At 36.0% G+C, this 24,565-nt stretch overlaps 1 protein-coding gene across 2 annotated transcripts in view; it reads left to right on the forward strand.

The window, feature by feature from the left end:
• LOC105470090 (SR-related CTD associated factor 11) overlaps positions 1 to 24,565 on the forward strand; it is a 77,043-nt gene that overhangs the window by 35,816 nt on the left and 16,662 nt on the right. For both annotated transcript variants that reach the window (XM_071071830.1, XM_011721839.3), the window contains exons 4-6: positions 8,408 to 8,485; positions 11,529 to 11,629; positions 15,048 to 15,112. In XM_071071830.1, the coding sequence (XP_070927931.1) occupies positions 8,408 to 8,485; positions 11,529 to 11,629; positions 15,048 to 15,112 (244 nt within the window). The remainder of the gene's footprint in view (positions 1 to 8,407; positions 8,486 to 11,528; positions 11,630 to 15,047; positions 15,113 to 24,565) is intronic.

The following is a 24,565-nucleotide window of genomic DNA, read 5'->3' on the forward strand; positions in this document are numbered from 1 at the left end:
GTTTGAATCTTTTATTGCTGTGATAAAAATAGGTATGGTTTGAAGTATGTAAGTGCTTTCACAAATAGAATCAGATTTCAAATTCAGGAATATATTCCTTTTTTTCATCATTATAAATTAAGTTCCATCCTCTCATTTCCGTCAATCTCCTTCCATCTTGAAAGCAAAGTTTACAGTTTACTTTGGATTTCAGGATCAGGAATAAGTGTCTTCAGTCTTCTAACAGGCCATGCCTTATGCCTAGGCTTTCATACACATTCTAACGTTTCATTTCATTTAATTCACTATGTTAATATTTGTTTGCTATACAAGACAAGGAGTCTAAACTTACGATTTTTAAGTGCCTCAAGGGATAGCCTGAAGTTAAAATATTTTTTAAAAATTGCTCTGTGGTTTACAATTTTACGAATGTTCACTTTTTTTTTTTTTTTTTTTTTTTTTTTTTTGAGACAGAGTCTCACTCTGTCACCCAGGCTGGAGTGCAGTGGCACCATCTCAGCTCACTGCAACTTCTGCCTCCCAGGCCAAGCGATTCTTGTGCCACAGCTCCTGAGTAGCTGGGATTACAGGCGCGTTTCACCATGTCAGGCTCATTTTTTGTATTTTCAGTAGAGACAGAGTTTTGCCGAGTTGGCCAAGCTGGCCTCAAACTCCTGACCTCAAGTGGCCCACTCACCTCAGCTTCCCAAAGTGCTGGAATGAATGTTCACTTATAGTAGTAGAGTAGAAATCAAAGTGAGATTTACAGTGGTTGGAAATCTGCATAATAAGAGAACGTACAATTTGCATTTAGGATCCTCTTTCTAGATTTCTGTATCTTTCAGAATTTCTGTGCTTTCTGAGATTTGTACCCAAGGTTCACTGAAATATGATTCAGAGTGGATATTAAGCACCAAAAAAGGACTCATGTATTTACTTTCACCTTAATGTTTTAGGCATCGAACACATTCTTACAAACACTGGTCTGTAAGAAGCTGGTGTTTTGAGAAATTAAAGTGTGTTGTGGTCTAGTATATTTATTTTGGACACGTAGATCAAAGTTAGTTTCAGTCTTTTCAGGCTCTAAAATTTTGGTTCTGTGGCTAAACAAAACCTATGTAAGAACTTTAAAGTGATTGAGTAAAAGTCTTTAGGTATGTCACAGTCCTCTTTACTTAGGGCAAAAGGTTTCAGAGTGAACCTGTGGTAGCCTTCATGGCCCATAGCCTAATTGCCTGCCCTTAGGGACACTAGAGCAAATTGAAATTAATCATGTCCACTATGATTATCTTTAGTTTCAAGGAATTCATACATGGTAAGCCTGTTGATTTATAAAATAATGATGATTATATAGAAATAGAATATTAAACAATGACACAATAATTGACATTAAGGAAGGCTGAAATTGTTAATTTAAACCATCACTGTTAGAGCCAACAATCTGAAATTAAACAAAAGATATTTGAACTGATGAAATGTATATAGAGCCAGTATGCTAAAGCATATCTGCTATTCATTAAGAAGTTATTTATTTTACCCATATGGTGGGCAAAAACAATCTGTGCTTATTGATAGCTTTTAATAAATGTGTCTGAGTTTGCATACTTTAGGAAGGTAAAGGACAGAGAAGTCTTGACACACATTATAGTAGCGACAATTGATTATGATTTCCTACGGACAAGATAATCTCCAACACACACAGGTTGAGTAAATGGGTTTTATTGGCCAGGCATGATGGCTCACGCCTCTAATACCAGCACTTTGGGAGGCCAAGGAGGACGGATCACTTGAGCCCAGGAGTTCAAGACCAGCCTGGGCAACATGGCAAGAGCTCATCTCTACCAGAAAAAAATAAATAAATAAAATAAGCCAGGCATGGTAGAGTATGCCTATAGTCCCAGTTACTTGGGAAGCTGAGGTGGGAAGGTTGGAGGGTCACTTGAGCCTGGGAGGTTGAGACTACAGTGAGCTGTGATTATGCCGCTGCACTTCAGCCTGGGTGACAAAATAAGATCCTGTCTCAAAAAAAAAAAAAAAAAAAAAAAAAAAAGAGAAAGTGGGATTCATTATTCCCACAGTTGCCAAGAAGTGATTAAAAATTTGGCCCTTCAAAGGTCATGGTTTGAAGACACATGTTTAAAGCATTTAAGAGTTCTTACACTATTTAATGGAACCTGCAGTATATGTGATGAGGATGTTCTGGATGTCTGCTGGCATTCTTTTCCCTTTTACATAATATAAAATATTTCCCTTATCTTTTAAGTATTATTTTTAAAAATGTGATTAGTTTCCCATTATAAGCAAAGTATTCTCCCTCAATTTATTTACTTCAGTCATCTATTTTGTATCAAATGCTGACAGCTTCAGTATGAGTAAGGTTAATGAAATCAAAATTGGGCAGTTGGCAAAGGCATGGTTTCTCTCATAAACTAGAAATGAAGTGTCTTATTAAGGTGACATTCAGTCCTTGAAGAAGTCAGACAACAGTGTTCAACATAGATGAGGATTATATTTTTGAATTAATAATACCAAAAAATCAAGATGTGAGTTCTTATGTCTGAACTTATGATTATCATTAAGTCCAGAACTTATATCCGGACTGCAAATGTGTTTTATATGCAGGTTTCTTTATGCAGTAAGTAGACATTTGTCCATTCTGGTCATTAGACTACTTTTAAGTAATATAATTCAGTAAAGCTTTGTCTAGAATTTTCAATCAGTTTTTCCTCAAATTTTAATTTAAATAAAATTAGCCAGAACTAACTCAGACTCCTCTGTTATGTAGCTCTCTGTGGACAGTAATGTAAATGTACCTGCGTAGTACCACTAACATTAGTCCTTTATAAAGTATTATGAAATACATTTTTTAAATTTATTACACCTGTGCATTAGATGATCAGGGCTCTCTCCATCTTCATCCTTAGTGTGAGGTGGAGTGATTGCTAGCTCCACAAGAACTTGAACTTGTAGCTAATTTCTTCAGATCCACCACTATTTTCTCCCTGTGAATTAATCCTTTGGGATATTTTTTAGTAGAGCAAAGAGGATTTTTGCTTTGCGAACACCCATTACATAAAGCATGTATCTATAAGAGTGTCAAGTACTATGTCTACCAGTAAGGTAAATTAACATGCATTTCTTTGTGCCTAGTTTTAAATGTCAGAATATGTAAAATGATTTATACGGGTAGTTTACTGAGTTTTTTGTTTTTACACTAGATAAAGTGTTAGCTATTAATTGTCAGAAGAAATTAAGATTAAATGTAATTCTCCCCAACTGTTATCTTGGAGAACATGAAAGGATTTTAAGTAGTTTGATGAAATGCATTCTTACTGGGGGTTAATTTTATCACTGACAGCCATTGTCCTTTAGGGATACACTTTTGAATACTGGTATAAAGAACCACAGTTTCACTAATATGGATTGACAAAGACTGTCTTGAAATAACTGGTTAAATGTGATAGGGAACATGTAGGCTGACTGCAGGTGAACAATTAATTTGGAAGTCCAGGTGAAGTGTCTTGGAACCATAAATGAAAAAAGGTCCTGGGAAATAGCTTTGAAATAAGCGTTAGCCACTAATGGTATGCATTCTTAAGTCATCTTTATTTGATTTTGAACTAGAATTTTATATAATATGCTCTATTTTGTTAGTAGATAGATAGATGTTCGAGATTCCCACAAACAGGCAAACCTACCTATAAGCATAGGTATTCAGATGTAATCTTTAAGCACTTATCTTAACACTTGTTTCTCTCTCTCTAAGAGGAGCTATCTATAAGCAGCCTATGTGATTGAGGATAGAGCAGCAGCAGGAAGCAAGAAATTAGAAATGGAGGATCCTGAATTCCCAAATAAGGAAGGTTTCTTGTTCTTACATTTAAATGTGGGTTTGTCTGAGCTGAGAGTTTACAATGCTTCAGAATAGTAGGGTGTGTTTTACTGAAATCATTAGGAAGATTTTTTTTTTTCTATCAAAATTGCCTCCTTAACTGATACAACCTTAGTACAGAGCATTCACAGTAAAACGTATGCTCTGTTTAATACACATTACACTGTAAAGCAGTGAGCAAATTCCATTAATTTTGTAGCTGTATCATAAAGCCAATGATGTTATTAGACTACTTGGTTATGAAACTGAATTAGGTACTTTCACAATTATTGAAATGAAAGTAATTCAAACAAGTGAATCATTGAAGGATATGTTGTTGTATATAAGGAATCAAAATGGTAAATAATTGAAGGATATTTTTATTGTATTTAAGGAAACAAAATTTGAGATACTTTTCTTCAAAATTAAAATAACTTTTAAAAAATACAGTATTAGTTAACATTTCTCTGCATTAGTTTAAAATGTGAACTTTTAAAACCTCACAACTTGGAAATTTAATCATAAATTTTACTCTGAAAACTAAAAACATCTTCCAGACCTTTCTGGATGGATATCTGCCGGATATGAGAGTGAGGCATCCTTGGGAGTTCCTTAAAATTAGGCCAGTCAGGGCTGGGTGTGGTGGCTCATGTTTGTAATCCGAACACTTTGGGAAGCTGAGGTGGGCCAATACCTTTGAGCTCGGGAGTTCGAGAACAGCCTGGGCAACATGGCAAAACCTGATCTCTACAAAAAATACAAAAAATTAGCTGGACATGGTGGTGTGTGCCTGTAGTCCCAACTACATGGGAAACTGAGGTGAGGGCATTTCTTGAACCTAGGAGGTTGAGGTTGCAGTGAGCCATGATGCTGTGGCACTACAGCCTGGGTGAGAGGGTGAGACCCTGTCTAAAAAAAAATTCTGATGGCTGAGCCTGTGTCACAAAGAAAATTAACTTATTTTTTGATGTTAACTAAATTATCTTTAAGAAATTATATAGACTGTGATGATATATGGCAGTAGTTTTCCTGTTACTTCTACTTTTTTTGTTGTTGTTTTTCCTTTTGTTTTTGTAATACCAGTGGAACCTTTTCTTAAAATGAAACTTTAGACAAATCCAAGGCAATTATGCTTAAGGGAAAAAAAAGCGGGGGAAATCTTACTCAGAACTCTGTTTTTTGAAACAGATATGGAATGGCTCAGAACAGGCGTGGTGTAAGCCCAGCACTTTGGGAGGCTGAGGTGGGAGGATCATTTGAGCACAGGAGTTCAAGTCGAGCCTGAGCAACGTAGTGAGACCCTGTCTCTATGAAAAAAGTTAAAAAGGCTAGGCATGGTGTGGGAGGCGAAAGTGGAAGAATTGCTTGAGCCCCAGGAGTTCAAGCCTGCAGTAAGCTGTGATCAGGTGACTGCCCTCCAACGTGGGCAACAGAGTGAAACCCTATCTTAAAAAAAGTAACAGCTTGGATTAAAACTGTCATAATTCAAAATTGTAAAGGAAGTCTGGGCACAGCGACTCGTGCCATTAACCCCTCCAAGGCAGGTTGATCGCTTGAGCCCAGGAGTCCAAGACCACCCTGGGCAACGTGGTAAAACCCCATCTCTACGAAAAATACAAAAATTAGCTGGGTATGGTGGCAGGCACTTGTAGTCCCAGCTACTCAGGAGGCTGACATGGGAGGATCATCTGATCTCAGTCTGGGAGGCAAAGGCTACAGTGACCCATGATAGTGCCACTGCACTCCAGCCTGGGTGACAGAGCGAGACCCTGTCTCAAAAAATAAAATAAATGAAAGAAAAAATTGTAAAGGAAAGAATGTAATTTAGCTAATGTCAATAGAGGAAATGTAGTGAAGAAAAAATGAGATTGTATGATTTGAGAGTCTTTGAAAGATTTGATGCATCTGATATAAATTTCTTGAACACGTGACTTTCTTTGGATCTTAGTGTCCCAAATTAAAATAGCTAAAATAATAAAGTACTTGGATTTCCATCTACGTCATAAACTTTGCAAATTCCAATAAAAATTCTAAAGAACTCATGTCTCACGTGTATCATATTGTGGTTGTCTTTAGTTAATTAACCAAGTTTTTTTGTTACTAAAATTAGTTGATTACAGGACCTTACATAATATTTAGTATATGCCACACTTCTAGAAATTATTTATTCCCATAAAAACCTTAGAGGTAAGTTGTTTTTTTTTTCTCATTTTCACAAATAAGATTACTGAGGCACAGAGAGACTGTAACTTGCTCAAGTTTACGCAAAAGACAAGATACGAAAGTAGTACAGTAAATTCACAGCCTATACACCTTAGTTTAAAAAAAATTTTTTTTCATTTTTTACTGTATAGCCTTTTTATTAATGTTTCTCTAAATTTACCTTTAAGAATAAAAATATATTTTGAAGCTTTTGTAAAAATAGGAAGTACTAGAAATATTTCACTTTTTATTTTATTTATCTGTGTTTCAGAGATGGGATCTCACTCTGTTGCCTAGGCTGCAGTACAGTGGTGTGATCATGGCTCACTGCAGCCTCGAACTCCTGTGCTCAAGGGACACTCCTGCCTTGGCCTCTCAAAGTGTTGGGATTACAGGCATGCACCACCATACTCAGCCAGATTTTAACTTTTAAATATTTTTGAAAACCGTAAATGTAGCATTAATATAATATCTAAGAAATTTCATACAGTGTATGCCACCGAGATAAACAACAAGTTATGATATTAAGTTCTTTGAATTAGACAATGCATTATTTAAAAACATATGAACTACTTTGTTGCTGAAGCAAAGCTTCTTAAGGTCAAGTTTTCTGTAGGGAAACTAATAGCCTCCAAAATCCATAGTACTTAAAAGTAGGCTGAACTGGCTTCTTCCAGTCTGAACCAATTTAATATAGTAAGGTCACATTTCCTAATTCCGACGTGGTAAAGCTGTTTTCCCATTGAAGCCCACTTAAAAGAGAAAGAAAATAGTAACTCAGCTCATATTTTGGCGGCTCCCAAAGTGACTTGTGAGCTTTGTGAAAATGTATTAAATGATCAAGGACCATACACAATCTGCTCTACTTTTACTTGTGTAAGCATGTCTTGATAAAACCCAGAAAGGCAAAGATGACTTTTTGGGTTTTTTTTTTGAGACGGAGTCTCGCTCTGTCGCCCAAGCTGGAGTGCAGTGGCCGGATCTCAGCTCACTGCAAGCTCTGCCTCCCAGGTTCACGCCATTCGCCTGCCTCAGCCTCCCGAGTAGCTGGGACTACAGGCGCCCGCCACCTCGCCCGGCTAGGTGTTTTTTTGTATTTTTTTAGTAGAGATGGGGTTTCACCGTGTTAGCCAGGCTGGTCTCGATCTCCTGACCTCGTGATCCACCTGTCTCGGCCTCCCAAAGTGCTGGGATTACAGGCTTGAGCCACCGCGCCCGGCCAAAGATGACATTTTTTATATAGGAATAATATATCTAGATTCCATTACTATCTTTGGTCTTTGACAGTATTGCTATTAGATTGTTAAAATTCTGTTTTATTTTTGTAACCATAAGTATTAATAATATCACCTTTTGGTACTCTCTTTGCAGTTTTCCCTCCTACCCTAATAGAAAATACACTTCATTTTAAATACTTTAAATAATGTAAACCCATTCTTATACAAATATTTAATAGTTTTATCGAAGAAACTCTTATAGTTGATGCACAGGAATTTTAAAAGGACAGGAAATAAAGCAGGATAATAATGTTGACTTACAATCATAGAATGATTTAAGGAGCTATTTTCTTAATAAAGAGCACCTACAACTCAATTTGAAAAAGAGTAGCAACTTAATAAAAGCCTAAGCAAAGAACTTGAATAGACAGCTTAAAGAAAAGGAACTTTGAATAGTCCTTAAAAATAGGAAAATATGCTCAACCTTACTCCTATAAAAGGAAATGTAAACTAAAAAACTCATTCATATTACGCTGTTAAGGATAAGGCAGCTCTGAATTACTAATGTGAATCAATCTTAAGTTTATATATTAAAAATATACACATATATGCATATGCAATGGATATCCACAAAAGAACCGTGACTGAGGGAGGGGTGGAGGAGTACTTCATTTTCTTCATATCTTTTAAATATTTTTATTGCTGGCACAACTGCCTATTTAATGTAACTAGTTTGGGGGGTAAAATATTAAGTCATAGAATATTAAAATTTGTGAGGGACCTTTCGGAGCCGTTTGGAGTGGCCCAAGTTTATCATAACAGCCAGCTTTATATCACAGAACTGCTGCTGTCAGCCCAACTCGTCTTTCACTATATTAGTAATTCTCAACTGGGCAGCATATCTTAATGGGATTTTAATAACAGATTGTCTCGTTCATCATTGTATTCCAATTACCTAGCATACAGGAGGTATTCAGTAAATGTTTGAATGAAACAAATTTAAGGTATAAAATATTTTTTTTCTTTGGAAGATAGAGACGAAAACAATTTTTCTTTTTTATGGAAAATTTATAATTGTATTTATAATTTTGATCTAAAGAAACATTTGTAAAGATATAATTTGTTAATCACTTTTCAGACACTGGCTTCATGTCCTATTGACCGTAAACCTTTTCAGGCAGTGTTTAAATTCAGTGCATTGGAAGGTTATGTTAAGGTAAGTCTTTTTATTCTGCAACATGAATTATGTAAAAATTAATTGAAGCTGTTTGACTTTGATTTCCAGTTTGTGTATATTTGAAAATTGTTCAACTTAAGGTTTAATATGTTATTTTAATCCTCCTTAGCATGATAAATTTATACCTTACAACTAGGATACTTAAATTCTGAACCTTTTACTCATTTGCCCCCTAAAGAGGGCATATCCATAATGATCACCTTGTAATATACCACAAAATGCATTAGATCTCTGATAATCTAAAGGACATTTCATACTAAGGCTTAATTATAAAATACTTAACATTTTAGAATATCTTGAATGTGAGGACTTCCCATGTTTCAAACAATTTTAATTGGATAGCACTTTGAATACATGTTTTCCATTGGAAAAAAGTTTGAAATAAGACCAACTCCCACAAAACCTTAAGTCCAAAGTACCTGAAAACTGTGTTTTCCTGAAAAACGTAATTTTGAAATTAGCCAGTAAAATTAAATTCTGCTTGCCTCCTTAATGTTACTATTGTGAGCCATGATTATGATGATTTGTATTTAAGTTAATTTTTTGCTTACCTGAAAAAAAGCAAAAAAACATGTCTGAGGTGAGTAAGAGAAGAAAAAAGGAGAAGAGTTAAGTATATGAGAAAGATTTCTTGATGTATCACTACCAAGTCATGAATGAAAAATAGCTAAAAGTGAGAGTACTCAATATCAACGTAAGTGATGCCATTAATAGGAGAAACAAACCGTTTTTAGGTAGCACTGTTAGTCTATGTCCACTTGGTTACTGTCTATGTAAGTAGAAAAGGAGATGGAAGCAACGTACAACTATTATTTGTCTTAGTGTAGTTCTTATAATTTGTTTTGATATAGTTTTACCAGATGAATCTTGAAGCAAGGTACAAACAGGACTGCAATTCAAATAAAATGGTTTGCTTATTGTGATTGTGTAACTTTGCTATCAATGCAAATTAGTTTATATCTCGGAAAAAAGATAAAACATTATAGAAGTGTAATATAGTAAGTGTGGCTTTTCCTGAAGACATATTCTCCATTTTTCCAAACCCTATGTATGTGTGTGTGTGTATAATTACGTTGCAAAAGATACATTAGTGTGAACTAGATTCCAAATATATTTTTCTACGAAATTATGTTTTCTTGCTTAGAATAAAATTTTGTTTATTTGATAGAGTTTATATTTTACTTAAAAGTTTGGTACAGTGCTAATTTAATTTTGTTCAACTTAAAAGGTATTTCTTGGCACATGAGATATCTTCCACATTCTTTTAAATGCCTTCCCTAGACCTTTACTTCTTTCAAATCTTCACTTCATTATCTTTTTCCCTTTGCAACTGAACTTCTTGAATGAGACAACTCCCTCCTCTCAATTCTTACTCACTTTTCAGTTCCCATAGAACATTTACCTCTATTATCTTATTTTACAAACACTACCCTCACCAAGGTCCAGACTCAGACTTCCACATTCCATGGTTTGTTTTCTGCGTATAGTGCTGCTGACTACCCTTTACTTCCTCGGCTTCTAAAACATCCTTCTCTTGTGGTTATGTATATATGTATGTATGTATGAATGATTGTTTTACTTCTCCATCCTTTCACAATCTTCTTTGTCATATCCTTAGGCTCCTGTTCCTTTTCTTAATCATTAGAGCTCATAGGATCTTCATTTAAATTCTCTCAGTATACTTTCTAAGTCTTCTCAGCTATTATACTTCAGTAGCTTTAAGTACTACCTATATTTGGATGCTTCTACAATTCTGTCACTATCCTTACTGAGAGCCAGACCTGTATTTACAGCCACTTGTGCGTCTCCTTCTGGAATACCAAGAAAATCTAACATTAACAAACTCCAAATTAATCACATTCCCTACCCCTTTCCCCAGCCCCAATTGTTAATGGAATCACAACCCCAGTCACCAAGATCAGAAATATCTGGGACTTTTCCAGTTTTCACTCCCTCATCTGTTTTTTTCTGCTCAATGTCTTCAATATGTTTCTTCTTTATCCCTCCATTGTTCCCTCTTTGTAGACCCCTATTCTGTCATCTAACTAGTGCTGTCCAATAGAAGTATACTATAAACCACTAAATAACTAAACTTTTAAGTAGGCATCCTAAAAAAAAAAAAAAAAAAAACAAATGAAATAAATTGAGTGATATATTTTATTTTTTATCTAATGTATTAGCCCAACATGTAATATTTTAAAATTATTGTTATTGAGAGATTTTACATTCTTTTAAAAAATTATACTAAGTCTTTGAAATCTTGTGTCTATTTTATACTTGCAGCACATTCCAATTTAGACGAGCCACATTTCAAGCACTGAGTAGCCATATGTGGCTATTGACTGTTGTCTTGCACAGCATAGATCTAGTCTATCTTAAGAGCTTTCTTTTTGATTTCCTGGTTTTTATAGTCTCTCCTTAATTGGTTGATTCTCCATATCACACCAAAGTTATTTTCCTAAAAACAAATTTGATCATCGCATTTACTTTCTTTAAAAAGTCCACTCTGATGTCTGTAGAATTATTTTCTTATTCAAGAACCTTTACAGTTGAGTCCTAACACATTTCACCAATTTCATATCTAGCTACTCTCTTTTTCCCTGTCTACATTGGCTTCTCACTATTCCTTACAACTCTGTTCTTTCCTCCATCTAGAATATTTTTTTCTTAGACCAATTCCTAACTATCCTTTAAGACGAACTCATAAATCATTTACTCATTAAAGTCTTCTGTGACATCCTCAGTTAACTTGAGTCCTATATGTATATACAAATCTGTGTTCATATCTCTGTTATAAGCACTTAATCTGTTTATTCTTAGCTCTCACTATTTTGTTTCCCCAGAGCTAAGCACACTCGCTAAGCTTATGGTTTAGCATGCTTGAATGAATAAGCATATGTATTTGGACTACACTTTTAATCAGACAATTTTGTTCCTGTAATTTTAATCATTTCAAGGAAGAATTAAAAAGTTATTTCTAATGCTAGATTGTTGCTCTAAATTAAGTTTGCTTTTCTCATAGGTTCAAGTAAAAAAACAGCTGAGAGAAACAAAAAACAGGAAAAATGAAAACTCATTTGAGAAACAGTTCTCCTGTCATGAAAATTCTAAAAGCTGTATAAGGTTAGTGATTAACTTTAGAAGTGGAATGCAAACGAGTGGAACTGAAGTTAACTAGTACCAAAAGGGTATTTAAAAAAAATGAAGTGGGGTTTAAATGTGTTTAATCATTTATTCAAAAGCACACCCTTGATAATTTAAGGAGGGACTAGCTGGAATCTGAGAATCTAATTTGAGCTATACTTGGTTTTTGGTGAAGAACTGGTTCTGGCTGGGCATAGTGGCTCACTCCTGTAATCCCAGTGCTTTGGGAGGCTAAGGTGAGAGGATCACATGAGACCAGGAGTTTGGTACCAGCCTGGGGAACATAGTGAGGACCGTCCTCTCCTCTGTCTCTACTAAAAAATAACACAAAATAAAAATAATTAAAAGAATTTGTTCTTTTAGGTTTATTTCTGAATCTGTTTTAGACCAAACCTTTTGTAAAATAAAATGTTCAGCAATGTCAAATTTGTGAATGCTGGCCAGGTGTGGTGGCTCACACCTGTAAGGCCAGCACTTTGGGAGGCTGAAGTGGGAGGATCACTTGAGCTCAGGAGTTCAAGACCAGCCTAGGCAACATAATGAGACCTTGTCTCTACTAAAAATTTACAGATTAGCTGGGCATGGTGACACATGACTGCAGTCCCAGCTACTCAGGAAATTGAGGCAGGGGGATATCTTGAACCCAAGAATCTGAGGCTGCAGTGAGCTATGATCACACCAGTACACTCCAGCCTGAGCAACAGAGCAAGACTCTGTCTCAAAAACAAACCAAAATTCTGAATGCTTACCCTCATTGTTGTACTTAATTACATACCAATATTAAACACCTAATAGATAAGCATTGGTGCTCATACCACACTGTAAATAGCACTGACCAAGTTATTTTTTTTTTTTTTTTTTTTTTAGACGGAGTCTCGCTCTGTCGCCCAGGCTGGAGTGCAGTGGCACTATCTCGGCTCACTGCAAACTCCGCCTCCCGGGTTTACGCCATTCTCCTGCCTCAGCCTCCCGAGTAGCTGGGACTACAGGCGCCCGCCACCTCTCCCGGCTAATTTTTTTGTATTTTTAGTAAAGACGGGGTTTCATTGTGTTAGCCAGGATGGTCTCGATCTCCTGACCTCGTGATCCGCCCGTCTCGGCCTCCCAAAGTGCTGGGATTACAGGCTTGAGCCACCGCGCCCGGCCGACAGCACTGACCAAGTTATTTATGGACAAAAAGTAGAGACTACCTAATGGTATAGCACAACATTCTTCATCAATTATAATTTAAACTGCTTATTAACCTTCACATATTGCTTTCCTGTGTTGCAGCAGGCACTTGCTATCTGCTATAACAAGTGTTTATGTTAAAACATTTGTATATATATATGTTTTTTTTTTTCTGGCTGCTATTAAAACCATTGCCTGTTTTAACATAAATGCCTAGAAATGCAGTGTTGAGTACTTGAGTTTAATAGGTGTTTAACACATTTTTGAACTAAATTGAATATGAGTAGTACACTGGAAATTAATGCTTAAAATAACTTGTTCTAATACATTTGAAACATAAGCTCATTTTGATCTGAAATGTATTTAGAGCTGTCCAAAAGTTGAATTTTTAAGTCAACATGTTGTCACACTCATAATTAAATATATGATTCATTAGTACTTTTCATCAGAATACTAATTTCTTAAAAGAGTAAGTTTATTTAGTTCCCAAAACAGTTGGCAATAGTCACTGAGGTTTATTGAACCTATGACTAATTTATAACACTGTAGCTCCTTAGATGTTAACTTTTGGGTAGTTATGGTATTCTTTAAGAATGTGAAGAATGATTCAGATCCCTTCTGCTAGAAGAATACACATTTACAGACGTAAAACTTTGTATATGATTTCAGGGTATTCACGGAATACCCACTCCAAGAGTTTACCCATGAGCCCCAAAGTTAGTAACTGCATTAGACCAAATTTTATAATTATTTCTGAAAAATACTTATCAGCTTTGGTTCTTGTATTAGTACACTTTTCCCAGGCGTAGTGAAGAAATGCCTTTTGGTAGAAATACTTTAATTCTTGGTACAACTCATATCACTGGCTGTGACAATATCATAGATGTGCATTTTTGTTTGTTTGTTTGCTCCCTCAAAATTACCCAATTCTCTTGGCTCTTACCAAGAGTGTAGTGGTCATCACAAAATGACCTATAAGGCTCACAGTTCTTATTTTAGTCTAACATAGCAAAAGTCGTCCCCATATTTAACTGCTTTTTCTCAGAGATTCGTCGTAAGGAAATAACAGCTGCAACATTAATAATTTGCCTTTGCCCACCAAGGCTTAGCTTAACAATTTTTCCCAAGGTGGAAAATCTCTGTCAGCTGTTGGATATTTACATTATACTCTTTTGGAGTCTTGGATGTTTTTAGTAGTCCTGTCATTCAGTCTTCTGTTTACTGGATGCTTGGTCTTCCAACATGCAGACACACTCCATTCAATTTTCCTCTCCCTTCCAAAGCAATAAAACCCTGGGACCTCTCTCTTTCTGATACTTTTTACCAGTTCCAAAGAAGGCACTACAGTGGTATTTTGTTTTTTGGCAGTGAACCTCCATTTTAAGTCATTGTAGAGAATGGTAACTAAGTGAGGAGTGGAACTAATTATGCTTTCTTTGCTAAAATTTCCTAATGGTCTTTTTAAAAAATGTAATATCTGCTTACCTCTACTCTGCATGGCTCAGTAGCCAGTCAGTCATGATCAGCCAATAAGATTATTGTTTAAAGACTGAGATGAGGCTAGACGTGGTGGCTCATGCATGTAATCCCAGCACTTTGGGAGGCTGAGGCAGGAGAATCGCTTGAAATGAGGGATTTGAGACCAGCCTGGGCAACGTAGTGAGACCTCATGTCTAGTTTAAAAAAAAAAAAAAAAAAAGAATAAAAAATATACTAGCAAGGCATGGTAGCTTACACCTGTAAGCCTAGCACTTAGGGAGGCCAAGGCGGGAGGATCACTTGAGCCCAGGAGTTCAAGAATAGCCTCAGGAACAAAGGGAAACTCTCTGCAAAAATAGAAAAAATTAACTTGACAAGGTGGTGCATGCCTGTAGTCCCAGCTACTCAGGAGGCTGAGCTGGGAGGATTGCTTCCGCCCAGGAGGTCAAGAGTGCAGTGAGCCGTGATTGCACCACACCAGTCCAGCCTGGGTGTCAGCAAAATCTGGTCTCCAAAAAAAAAAAGACTGAGATAATACAACTCAATAGTTATTGAAACCTAACTTGACATTCTAATATCTCATGGGAGTCTGTGAGAATATCCTTAAAACATTTACCAGATTTCAGCATAATTACTAAAATCAGTGCATAATAGATTTCGTTTTGATGGAGGAGAATGAGTTGAAAATAAGTGGGCAAAATGACAGTTTTTTTTCTTAATTCTTTCCTGTCTTTATTAATGTTTACAGAAGAAAAGCCATCATAAGAGAAGATCTATTAAGTGCAAAAGTTTGTGATTTGAAGTTGATACATAGTAAGTGACTTTTTGCCTGTGTATTCTACCTTTTTTGTTGTTTTTTAATTTAATGGTTGTGCCAGAGTTCTCATCAGTAACACCTTGGGCTGGAAAATAGTCCTCAGAGGTCTGTACATTGTGTTAAATCCTACATAAATTTTGTTTTCATGGAGCCATTTATACTGTTTTCTGCCCTTTTTTTCTTCTTGCTCCTCTTAAAAGGTAGGGGTGTGTGTGTGTGTGTGTGTGTGTGTGTGTGTGTGTGTGTTGGGAGAAAAGAGTGTTTCACAATTTTTTGGTGTTGACCAGCTCATATTGTGGCCTTATTCCACCCATTAGTGCAGAAGTCCGTAGGGGAGATGAGATTAAATACCTTGTGGGCCAGTAACTGTAAGCAGTAGCAAAGGAAGACTGTGACAGCAGGAAAGTAATTCACAGTTCCCGAAGGAAATTGTAGTTTGGCCTCTAGCCTTACTTCTAATTTGAAACTTAAAAATAAAGCATCTCTAACATGTTTATCTACATGAGCAGTTAAATATTCCTGTCTTCTGTTTTTGTCTGCTACATGATTTTCTAATATACAGGAAGGCTTTGCACCAGAGCCTGCATAAAAATGACAACATTCATAGTTCTTTGTGACTCCTCCTTGGGGATTCAGACTGTTTATTCTGTCCCAGAGAACATCTAACTATGGTCTGTTTGTAAGCAAGGAGGTGGGCGTTTATTTTCCAGACTAAGTCACAGTGAATTTCCGCTTACAGCTAGAACTAGTGAATTAGTGAGCTGTGAAAGAATTAATTGTTTTAAAAAGTGAATAACTTCATTTTTTATGCATTATGAATACCAAGTTTTGTTGGTTTTTTGTTGGTTTTGTTTTTGATTAGAATTAATATGATCCCTCAGGTTAGATTTATAGATTAACAAACGTTCTACCTTTGAAATTTTACTATTAAAGTGAAATTGAAACGAAAGTTGTTTTGATCTCTGGACTTTTGTGGTTGAAAAGGCATTTTTCTTTTGTCAGCTTTAGATATGAAAACAGTCTTTACTTTTCTATGTCATTGTTGTAGATTAGCATTCTTTTTTTTATGAATAGCATTCGCTTGCCAGTTCTAAGACCCAAAATAAAATTTGCTGCAGAGGAAGATTAAATGATGTTACAGATTTTCTCTAGATAATTTGGCCCACTAAATTATGCTAGTCTTAGTTTTAAGACCACTGCCCACTGTAATTTTCTTAAAGTGTGTATCTCTTGCCTGGGCTCATTTTTAGAAGGTGAAATATAGGAAAATCTTAAATTCCATATGCTTCAACATAGTAAAGGTCATTTATAAGCATCTATGATTAATTCTGATTTGAGATTTTGTTTTACTGTTTAGAATGTGGAATATTAGATTGGATAGCTATTTTAAAATGATAGTGAGGAAAAAAACCATTTCTGCCAGAAGGTTAACATTGTCTAAGGCCTGTAACTCAATGCTGTATCTACTTAAGATGCCTGTAGTCATTTGTTTGGTTTAGGATAGGCAGAAATACTGATTATACTTTGAGTGGATAATACAAGAGTGCTGATGCTGAGGTAATTATGAGCAAATGTCTTCACTGACCAACCTGGACTGATTTGAAGGGAACTGGGTATAGTAGTTACCCCTTGTCCATGGGTGGTATGTTCCAAGTTGATGCCTGAAACTACAGATAGTACCTAACTCTGTGTATATTATGTTTTTTCCTATATGTACATTCCCATGATAAAGTTTTATTTATAAATTAGGTGGTGGAAAGATTAACAATAATGAATAATAATGTAGAACAATTATAACAATATACTGTAATAAAAGGTGAATGTGGGCTGTCTCTCAAAATATCTTACTGTACTTACTCTTCTTGTGATGAAGGTAGAGTGACACAAGATTTCATCATGTTATTCAGGATGGTGTACAATTTAAAACTTAGAAATTGTTTATATCTGGAATTTTCCATTTAATATTTTTGGGCTGCAGTTGACCACAGGTAACTGAAACTGCAGAAAGAGAAACCGTGAATAAGGGGGGACCACTGTACTCATTGATTATCCAATTAGTTATTAATACTTTTGCTATGATGTTACTTTTTACTGGGTAAATTTGATAAGTCTAACATGGTCAGTTTTTCTTCCTGTATTGAAATAGATTATTTATTGGATGAAGTAGCTTATATTTAGGTATTACATTTGATGAAAATTGTTCAGGTTTAAATTCTAGATTCATATTCAGTACATACTCAGTATTGGATGTTCATACTCGGAGAAGCAAAAGGGAATTGAGATCACTCATACATTCAACAAATACCTAACTGTACTGAGCACAGTGACTCTTAGGGGTATAGTAGTGAACAAAAACAACAGAGTGCTTGCCAATGAGATCTCATAGACAAACAAAAATATAAATATATATAAAACAGGTGGTAATAAATGCTTTAAAGAGAATAAAGCTGGGTAAAAGGTTAAAGGGTGATGACATTGTGGAGATGACCGTTTATTTAAAGTGTTAGGGAAACCCTCTTGAATAAAGATATATTTGAGCAGTGACCTTCAAGAAGTAAGAATTTAAGCCATGAAGATATCTCAGGGAAGATTGTTCGGGGCAAGGGAACAGCAAGTGTAAAAGCCTGAGACAGGAATATTCTTGGAATGTCTCCAAAGAATAGCAAGGAGGTTATTGTGGCTAGAATGACTGAATTAGGTCGATGGAGGAGAAACAGTAAAACATAAGGGGAGATCATTTAGGGCCAGTGTGAGCTAGGGAGTGTTTTCAGGAGTAATATGATCTGGTACATTTTTAAAGGATTACTCTGGCTGTGAAGGCCACAAATTATAGTGGCTTGGGCCAGGAAGATATTAGTGGATGAGAAGTGGTTCAATTCTGTATGTACCATTGATCTTTGAACAACACAAGAGTTAGGTCAAAAATCAGTGTATAACTTTTGACTCCCTCAGAACTTGACTAATAGCCTACTGTTGACTGGAAACCTTACAGATAAAACATAAACTGTTGATAAACACATTTTATATGTTACATGTATTATATACAGTATTCTTACAATAAAGTAAGCTAGTGAAAGAATGTTTTTAAGAAATCATAAGGAGGAGAAAATATATTTACTGTTCATTGAGCGGAAGTGGATCATCATAAAGGTCTTTATCCTTGTTGTCTTCACATTGAGTGGGCCAAGGAAGAGAAGGGGTTGATCTTGCTGTCTTGGATGGCAATGGCAGAAAAGGTGGAAGGGGAGGCAGAAGAGGCAAGCACACTCAGTGTAACTTTTACTGAAAAACATTCATGAATAAGCAGACCATTGGAGTTCAAACACATGTTGTTCGAGGGTCAACTACATCGTACTTGAAAGATGAAGCTAACAGGATTCATTGATGGATTGGATATAGGCTACAAGAAAGAAGGAAGTCAGGGTTGACTTACAAGGTCTTGACCTAAAGAACTGGTAAAATAGGAGTTGCCAGCTACTGAGATGGGGAAGGCTGGTGGGAGAATGTCTGGGAGGGTATAATGAAGAATTATCTTTTGGAAGTAGAATGGTGGTGATTTATAGGGAGATGTTTGTCAAGGGATTCAGAGGTTCAGTTATGCAAGATGAATAAATTCTGGATATTTAATGTATAGATGTACAGCAATGTGGATATAATTAACAGTGGTGTATTGTACACTTGAAATTCGCTGACCCAGTAGATCTTGTGTTCTCACTACAACAAAAAGGGAGAATGGTAACTGTGAGGGGATGCATATGTTTAGTTTTTGTGATTATTTTCACAATGTGTACATACATCAGAACATTAAGTAGTATACCTTAAATATATACAATTTTTGTCAATTGTACCTCAGTAAAGATGAGGGGCAAATTCGTTTTTCGAGAAGTAAGGTGTCTACGACCATAGAGATGCTCTGAAGAAATTGGATGTTTACATTTCATGTACAAATAAGATCTATTCATCTTCATGTTATTTTAATGAACAGTTTTTGTTGATATATATGTTTATTTATGCTTGACTCCTCAGTTAAATTGATGGTTTCTTCCAGTTGTCATTTCTTTTCTCACTCTTGAGTTCAGGCAGAATGTTTAAGATGATGATGATCAGAAATAAGACTGAGGCAACATGGTGAAACTCACCTCTACAAAAAATACAAAAATTAGCCAAGTGTGGTGATACACACCTGTAGTCCCAGCTACTTGGGAGGCTGAGGTGGGAGGACCACCTGAGCCTGGGGAAATTGAGGCTTCAGGTGAGTCATGATTATGCCACCGCACTCCGGTGTGGGTGCCAGAGTAAGACCCTTTCTCAAAAAAATAAATAAATAAAAGGAAATGAGACTGAAAAGGAAGATTGCTATGCAGGTAGACACAAAAGTTTTTTTCATTGAGATACAATGCGGTGAAACTGTTGTAGAAAAACTAACCTGGTTAAAGTATTCCAAAAGGATGGGAAGCCAAGTATCTGTTAGAAAGTTTCTAAAGATGTCAAAAGAGGAGGTTAATAAACTAACTCTGTCTTCTGAGATTGCGTATTAACAGCATTTTGTAAAGTCTTTTTTAAAAGGCTAAATGTCTTGTGCAAGATCACATTGCTAATAATTGGAGCCACCAGAATTTGATCCAGTCTTCTGACTCCATATCCAATGCCACTTGCTACTACAAAATAATACTAAAGCATGATATTGTTAGTGTTACCGACCTTAATTAAGCCTCTCACTTTATGGTTATCTGCAACCTTTGTAACTTAAATTATTGGCATTCTGATGGATCTTGTTTGGATGTACTTTCAAGCTCAAAAATAATTTTTAATGTAAAATTAGCTCTCTTTGATTTTGATAACAGAATGTCTGCTTGCCACTTATCAGTTAACTGTAATTTTTTGTTCCTTCAGGCTAAAGGTCATAAATCATAGCTGTAAGATTAGAACTTTTAAGAGTTTTCACCTTTAATTTGGACATTTTTTTTGTTTCAAATATTTCCTTTAATTTTCACATTTCTTATAAGGTTTCTTAGACAGTATTTATTAACAAATGGACTAATTAGAAGACCAAGAGAACCTGTAAGTGTAACTTGGAATTATTGCAAAGTTTAGGGGCAGAAATGAGCCTGTCATGCAACAGAAAAGACAGCTTATATCCTTAAATGTTGACATTTGATGACTAAGCAAGGAACCAAGAGACAAAGTCAAGGTGAAGGTAGAGTTAGTGAGGGATTGTGCAAATTGAATACATCTTTGTTTGCCCAGTTTCACTGAACAGAAACCATGATATAGCCTAAGGATAATTTAAATTTCTTTTAATAAAAGAACTACTTGAGAAACTATTGTCTGTCTCTTTATCTAGGATTGATTGGTTAGATTTTAGAAGCAACTCTGCTTAGCCTAGCTTCTTTTTTTGGTTTCTTATTTATTTACATATATTTTTTGAGATGGAGTTTTGGTCTTGTTGCCCAGGCTGGAGTGCAATGGCACGATCTTGGCTCACTGCAACCTCTGCCCCTGAGTTCAGACAATTCTTCTGTCTCAGCCTCCCAAGTAGCTTGGATTACAGGCATGCACCACCATGCCCAGCTACTTTTGTATTTTTAGTAGAGATGGGGTTTCACCATGTTGGTCAGGCTAGTCTAACTCCTGACCTCAGATGATCTGCTGGTCTCGGCCTCCAAAAGTGCTCAGATTACAGGCGTGAGCCACTGCACCTGGCCAAACTTCTTTAATTTCTTCAAGTTTTGTGAAGCAGGATGGGACTGTTCTTTAAACATAGGTGTGTGACTTTCTATCTGAAGTCATTTGTTATACAGTAATCAAACTAATGAGTAGAGCTTATGAAGTTGTGAATTCTTATATCTTGATTAGAAATTATTATAGCCTATAAATATAGTATATTAGTTAAAACTTCAGCAGGTCTAATAGATGGTTTTACTGGAAGTCAAGCCCCTTGAGTTTTGTACAGTTTTTTTACCATTAAAACACCTGTGACTTTAGTAAAATTATATAAACTGTCTAGTTTTCTCATATAATGAAGATGATGTTGCCACACTAGAGGTATTGCGAAAGGTTAGACAGCAAACCTATTAGCAAATTTGTTGAGGAAATACCACTTTCTTCTGTCATACTAGGTAACTGAATTACACCTTTTTGTTTTTAATCTCCTTTATATTCACTTTGTTTCTTGGAATGAACATTAATCTTTGGTTTGAGATAGTAGTTTATAATTGATATAGTTTACAGAAGGATCTCCCTTTCAGGCATTTCTTAATGTAGTATTTCTTTAAGTACATACTAGATCCATCTAAGTATGTCTTTATTAAACTTTGGAATCAATTAATCAAACTTTAATTGGATGCCTGCCAAGTACTGGGTTCTAAGCTCTGAGCCTTTATTATACTTGTTTATATTGTACAAAAGGATGTTTTAATGAAACATCCTTTGGGATTAGTGTTTCATGAAACATGTTTGGGGACATGCTGAATTAAAATAAATGAAACAAACTTCTAGTTAAGCATAGCAGATTGAGTACTTGTTTAATGCTCTGATCCCTCTCATCCCAAATCTCTACTAAAATGACAATAAAGGAATGAAAGAAAAGTGTGGGTGTTTTGTTTTTTTTTTTTTTGAGATGGGGTATCGCTCTTGTCACCCAGGCTGGAGTGTTGTGGCGCCATCTTGACTCACTGCAACCTCTGCCTCCCGGGTTCAAGCGATTCTCCTGCCTCAGCCTCCTGAGTAGCTGGGATTACAGGTGCCCGCCACCATGCCTGGCTAATTTTGATATTTTTAGTAGAGCAGGGTTTCACCATGTTGGCCAGGCTGGTCTCGAACTCCTGACCTCAGGTGATCCACCAACCTCGGCCTCCCAGAATGCCGGGATTACAGGCGTGAGCCGCCGCGCCTGGCTGGAAAGAAAAGTTTTAAGCCACAAAGTTTAAGCCACAAAGACAAGAAAGCTGGAGAGGAGGGGATAGCACATAAGTGTCCACAAAATAGTAAAATGGTATGAGGGGGATGGTAAATTGTCTTAGCAGAAAGCTGATACATAGACATTTCACGAGGAGAATGGAGTTAAGAATCTCAAGACAGTTCACATACCATTGAACCTTAGAAAGTTGAGTTTGAAGGCCTCCATTATCTGTGAAGGCAGAGATATGGGGTGGTTGCAGAAAACAGAATTGATTAAAAATTTTTAGATCCTGAAGATTCCTGGCTGAACAGGGTAGAACAAGGGGACTATGCAATGAAAGACTGGAGATTTTTACTCTCTAAAATGAGTATTTGAACCAGATTTAAACTTTAGCATAAATGATGGTACAGCAAACAACAGAGAGGGAAATTAAGTCAAATGATGAGGCTTCTAGTCCTCTACCCAAGATCATTTTTCAAAGCACTGGCAATCTTTATTATTATTATTTTCCAAAGTAGGAGATAAGGGGCATCTTTTGGAAAACTGACTTGCCCAAAAGAAAAGACTTAAAGATAATGTCATTTGAGAGTCTCCCAATGAAATAACCAGATGTCTGCTTGATCACCCTACAGTGAAACAGCTGAAAGGCTCTGACCACCCATCTACATAATTTTCAATCAATATTTTAGTGTCCCACCAACAATCAAGGATCTCCAAGATATTTGAGGGAAATCAATATAATAAAGATGAAAACAGATACAAAAGGAACCTGATGGGACAGACCCATTGCTGGAAAATAGGGAATAACTTTAAAAAATTTAATATCTTCAAAGCCTGAAAGAAGGGATGTTTTATCAATGATTTAAGAAAAATAATATTTAAGAAAAACCTTTTAGAAGTTAAAAATATTACAGCAAAAATATGAAAATTCAACAGGAGTAGAAGATAAGCTCATAAGTCTCAGAAAGTAGTACTTAAAGTCAAAGAGATGATAGGATATTCATTTAAGTGATTCAATATCAAATAATAAAATTTCAGAAAGGAAAAATGCAAAAATTTATTTTTTAAAAAGTAATACAAAGGGAATTTTTCTGTAATAGTAGAGCACAGGTGTCCAGATATGAAGAAATAATATAATACCCTAGTAAATGAAAAAATAATTATACCAGGTACTTCATAAAGTTCTAGAAGTCTGAGGATGACAAGAGAGAGAGAATAAAAAAAGACCACATAGAGGACTGGGGTTACACAGTGTCATCAACAATAGTTGGAGCAGTGAAGCAATGCCTTGAAAACTCTAGGGAAAATGATTACTAACCCAGAAAATTCTGTAACCTATCAAACTATCCATCATGTATTAACTCAGAATTCCCACCCTTTTCCACTTCTGCTGGAGGATGTATATACTTCACTAAATGAGATAGTAAATGGAAGAACAATGTGAGATTCAGAAAATGAGTTCCAACTCAGGAAAAGATAAAGAGGACAAAGAGGATTATTAGGATAATGACAAAGGACAATCCCAGAATGACTATTGAACAGCAGTTTTGAGAGTTACCAGTTCATATTGGACCAGGACAAAGAAAGAGTTTTGCAAGGAGAGTGGGGAACAGACTTCATGGATGAGTTGTTGTAACTGAGTGTATTAAACTCAGATTTATACTTTTGTTGTAGTTAGCTAAATTAATGGTGGATAATAAGGAAGAAAAGGAAAAGAAAAAACAAAGCCATTATTAACCCTAGGAAAATATCTGAAGCCAGCTAGGTGCAGTGGCTCACGCCTGTGATCCCAGCACTTTGGGAGGCGGAGGTGGGTGGATCACCTGAGGTCAGGAGTTCAAGACCAGCCTGACCAATATGTTGAAACCCCATCTCTACTAAAAATACCAAAATTAGCCAGGCGTGGTGGTATGCGCCTATAGTCCCAGCTACTCAGGAGGCCGAGACAGGAGAATTGCTTGAACCCAGGAGGCAGAGGTTGCAGTGAGCTGAGATTGTGCCACTGCACTCCAGCCTGGCCGACAAAGCGAGACTCTGTCTCAAAAAAAAAAAAAAAAAAAAAAAAAAAAAGTAGAGTAGTATAAGGATGTTATTTAGAAATAAAGAAGTAAATGTTAGAAGAAACAGCCAAAGGATTTGATGAGTGCTTTGGGGAAGTGGAAATCAAGAGCGGGTATTTCCATAATTTTTCTTTATAAATTTGGAAGTACTGTTTGACACCTTAAAGTATGTACATGCATTACTTTGATAAAAACTAAATGAAAAGGTGTATCACTGCCCTCCAAAAACAGACAAGTAGGGTGGATTTGTGAAACGATCTTCAGGAAACCACAATTTAGACAAATTCACCAGTATTGAATACTTTGAGGGATTGTCATTGAAGCTGCTCAGTAATTATCTGAGAATTACCCAGAAATACGTGAAATAGCTTTTGGACTGGATTTTCCCATGTAGCATTGCCCACAGAAAACTAACAGTTCTTTCAGTAGAGAGCGTTTTATCTAATGAAGGCTTTCTGAGATAGGTTTCCAAGTGAAAGAATGCTGTG

The sequence above is a fragment of the Macaca nemestrina genome, chromosome 10 (genome assembly GCF_043159975.1).
Source record: "Macaca nemestrina isolate mMacNem1 chromosome 10, mMacNem.hap1, whole genome shotgun sequence".
NCBI classification, from domain to species: Eukaryota; Metazoa; Chordata; class Mammalia; order Primates; family Cercopithecidae; genus Macaca; species Macaca nemestrina.